Below are 3,660 nucleotides of genomic sequence, written 5' to 3'. Positions count from 1 at the left end.
ACACATTATAAAAATAGGCGAAGTTCTTTAATTTTGCGTGCGTGAAGTACATTCATTTGACTTGCGACATTTTTTCATATCACATTTCATCATTTTGACACTTTTAAATTTCCATACTTTATGGAAACGAAAATGGAAACACTAGCAACAGTCGCACATTACATTTTGTTAGAATAACAATTACCTCTTAAAAATTATAAAAATAATATCTGCGGACTACCGATAATCAACCAAAGATAAACAATGTTAATAGAATTTCAAAGAACTTGTGAAAGTTAATGAAGATTAATTAATAATGCTTAAATTTTCAGGGAAAAAAGGTCTCCAATTTCTTTGCGTTTTGTTTCTCGAATTTTAGTACATAAATAATTAAAAGTCCCGATTTTTACCACAATACGCGTGGACAATATAAAGGCGATAAAAAATACCTTTAATAAAGACACGTATAGTATAATCGCTTCAATTATAAATAATCGAAAATAATGTGCACAAGCTAGTGTCTTTCATGCTACAATATGGTATGTATATTTGCATGCAGTATTTTCCGAAATTTCACATCTAATACAGCTTACAAAAACGTTGTCAAAAGTGTTAATAATAATTTAATTAGTCGTCATTATTGCATGAATATCGATGTAACTGCATAATAATGAGAAATTTGCAGGGAAGGCACGCAGAACGGACTATCATGAGTCCGCTAAGTACGAAGGTATTACTGTGCATTGTATTCTGTTTGTCAATGTGTCAATATACTCAAAGTCTGTACTTGGGAAGCGAATCTAGAAACGTCACATCCGACAATCCCGTCGATGTTATCGTTCTTGACGCGAATAATGGTAAGACGAAGCAAAAATTAAAAAAGTTTTAGTTAATTTGGTAATTATTTAGAATAGAATCTTTTCCGAATTTTGATACTTTTTTGCGGCTCTCTTGCTACAAATCTTTATTTTGACACTGACAGTGATAATCAATTGGGGGAACCCGAAAAATATGTACCCTACCTACTTTTTTATCTTTTTTTTTAAGTATCGTTCAACTTGCCACGCAAACGTTCAATTTTCTTTTACTTGAAAGTAGACATGTAGGCGGGGGTGGACAGGAGTTGACCTCGGTTTGCATGGATGTTTCTCTGGACAGCATTGTACTTTCAGTATTATCATTTTTCGGGTTTTCAACTCTCCACGCGAACCAAGATCCACCCCCACTGACTTTCGCTTACACGTGTACTGTCTATACACACATATCAGCAAATTACTTCCTTTAATATTGACACAAACTGTTTGACACCGAAATGACGCAACAAAATAGACATGAATCACGAATTACTACCGGTTCTTTTCAGGACCAAAATCGGTCCTTTTAAGAATCACTATATATTTATAACGTCGGAAGATCCGGAAAGCCACGTCGAAAAAAATAGGAGAAAAATAAGTAAAAAAAAATAAATAGGGCACATATTTTTCGGGCTCCCCCGCTTGATTTATCAACTGTAGGAGTCACAACAAGGGTTTTTACAAAGAAAGCCGCAAAAAAATATCAAAATCTTGAAAAAACCCTATTCTAAATAATTACCATCGAATTAAGCTAATAATAATCATTTCTCTTTACACTGACATTTTTTTTAAATAGATGAAGCAATAACTAACATAACGGAGGGATCCACAACTGCGTTAACCCCAAGCTTTTCATACATGGTAACGGTGTACCAATTCTTGGACGGCAAATACTTGATGCATTGCACCGGCACAATCTTATCCCAAAGATGGGTTCTCACAGCCGCCAATTGCGTCGGAAGAAACTCCGGAACACTTTTCGTAGATTTCGGCATTGACGTGTTTGACGTTGTACAGATTATTTCTCGAACGGCCGGTATGTCGATGATTGTGACTCAAGCGTTTATACATTTGCAATACGCCAAAGAGCTATAAAGATGGTGCCTTAATACTCTATAAGCCACAAGAGAGAGAGAGAGATATTCTTTTTTCCAATATATACATTTTTTGTAGTGTTCTTTCTCATCGAAAAGTTTGGAATTGGTCACAATTTTCTTCGAGCCTTCAGCAGTGTCCTGATGATTCCGACTCAAGCGTTTATACATCCGCAATACGCAAGGGCCAACAATGATATTGCCTTACTCTATATGCCACAAGATATTCCTTTTTCCAGTAAGTACATTTAAATTGATATTTCTCTTTCTTCTTCCTTTTGCGCTTATTTATATGTCTCTCGGCAGTATTTAATTATTCTATAGAAAATATGCGGAAAGTTAATAACGATTTGAATAATAAGATCTTATAAATGTGGAACGGAGACTCGTGGAAATAAAAAATCGTATTGTATATCTACGTACAGCTTTTTTTATATTATAATCTTGGATATATACTTTGATGCATACTAAAAAAATGTCGCAATTTATGAAACTACTGAAACAGTATTACGAATGTATATCATGTTTTAATATATTGGTTTTAAGAAATTATTAGTTAAATATAATATTTCTCTATTTTAGATAATATTCAGCCAGTAAAACTCGCATATTACGAGAGCTTCGTGAACAAAGTTGCGTATGCGGTCGGTTGGAAAACTGATAAGTTGAAAGAAAAAAATAACACGGCTAGCGAATATTCACCAAGACCAGCTAAACTTAAGTACGCCATGTTGCCGATTATAGAAAATAATATATGCAGGCAATACTGGCCCATCAACGACAACCACATTTGCACTGCTACAGGATATGGACAAATTTTCACTTGTGCCATCGAGGTAAAACATATTCACAAATAATAAAGTTATTGTTTATGATAATATACTTCAAAAATTGCAAATATAAGTGCAATATTCTAACGCGCAGCATAAATCATATTATATCGTTTTAGTCAGCTTTAATAAATAAAATTCGAAAGTTTCTTTTTTTTTGTAACAATTATTTAATATTTGTTAAATAATATTTTATTTTTAGAGAAAGAGCAGTGATCCTCTCTCGGATCCTCTCATCGTAAGAAAAAATGGCCAGGACTTTCAAATAGGTATTATGACTCTGCAGGGAGACGACGGAGACCCTTGTCTTAGCAAAAAACCTCACATGTTTACTAAGGTTTCTTCATATACAGACTGGATTCGCGAAGTCATGAATAAGCGACATTAATGCCAATGCATACATATAATATTATCTCAATATGATCAATAATTTAAATGTATCATGTATTTTTCTTATAATGATCACAATTCTTTATGAAAAATGTACATGCATTAAATGTACATTGTAATACCGATTTTTTCATACGGATACGATCATTGATCGATAATTTAAACTTATCAGTCGATATATTGATAAGCCGCGTATTAAAATTTGCTTTTTTCATAAACAACAAATTTCCTCGTTATGAAACACAATATAAAATGTACTTTCAAAATTATATATGTACGGAAAGAAGTTAGTTTTTTTGCTGAAATTGAAATATATAAAAATTTTACCTGATACAGATTTGAAAATTATAATCAAAAAAAAATTGACCATTAAAATAAATATATTAAAGGCTCAAACACATATGATGATAATTCTGTAAAAAGTTTTGATATTGTAGCAATCTGCTTGAGTGTCTAATATAATTATTTATATGATTGGATATAATTATTTTTAGAACTATATCTGACTTAGTT

The 3,660-nt window shown here is 32.3% G+C and overlaps 1 protein-coding gene across 1 annotated transcript; it reads left to right on the top strand.

Annotated features, from left to right (window-relative positions):
* Positions 1–318: 318 nt before the first annotated feature.
* On the top strand, positions 319–3,381 carry LOC143903488 (chymotrypsin-2-like). Its single transcript, XM_077417115.1, has 6 exons — positions 319–518; positions 665–836; positions 1,630–1,869; positions 2,007–2,165; positions 2,510–2,763; positions 2,960–3,381. The coding sequence occupies exons 1-6, from the start codon at positions 516–518 to the stop codon at positions 3,143–3,145; spliced, it is 1,014 nt and encodes a 337-aa protein (XP_077273241.1). The 5' UTR covers positions 319–515; the 3' UTR covers positions 3,146–3,381.
* Positions 3,382–3,660: the final 279 nt, after the last annotated feature.

Source organism: Temnothorax americanus, unplaced genomic scaffold (assembly GCF_048541705.1).
Source record: "Temnothorax americanus isolate GAGA-0224 unplaced genomic scaffold, ASM4854170v1 Scaffold47, whole genome shotgun sequence".
Taxonomy (NCBI): domain Eukaryota; kingdom Metazoa; phylum Arthropoda; class Insecta; order Hymenoptera; family Formicidae; genus Temnothorax; species Temnothorax americanus.
The sequence above is the reverse complement of the archived record's forward strand: the minus strand, read 5'-3'. Positions and strand labels throughout refer to the sequence as shown.

Coding starts and splice junctions, on each gene's coding strand:
- LOC143903488 (XM_077417115.1), top strand. Junction 837..1,629: donor CGTTCTTGACGCGAATAATG/GTAAGACGAAGC, acceptor TTTTTTAAATAG/ATGAAGCAATAACTAACATA. Junction 2,764..2,959: donor TTTTCACTTGTGCCATCGAG/GTAAAACATATT, acceptor TTTTATTTTTAG/AGAAAGAGCAGTGATCCTCT.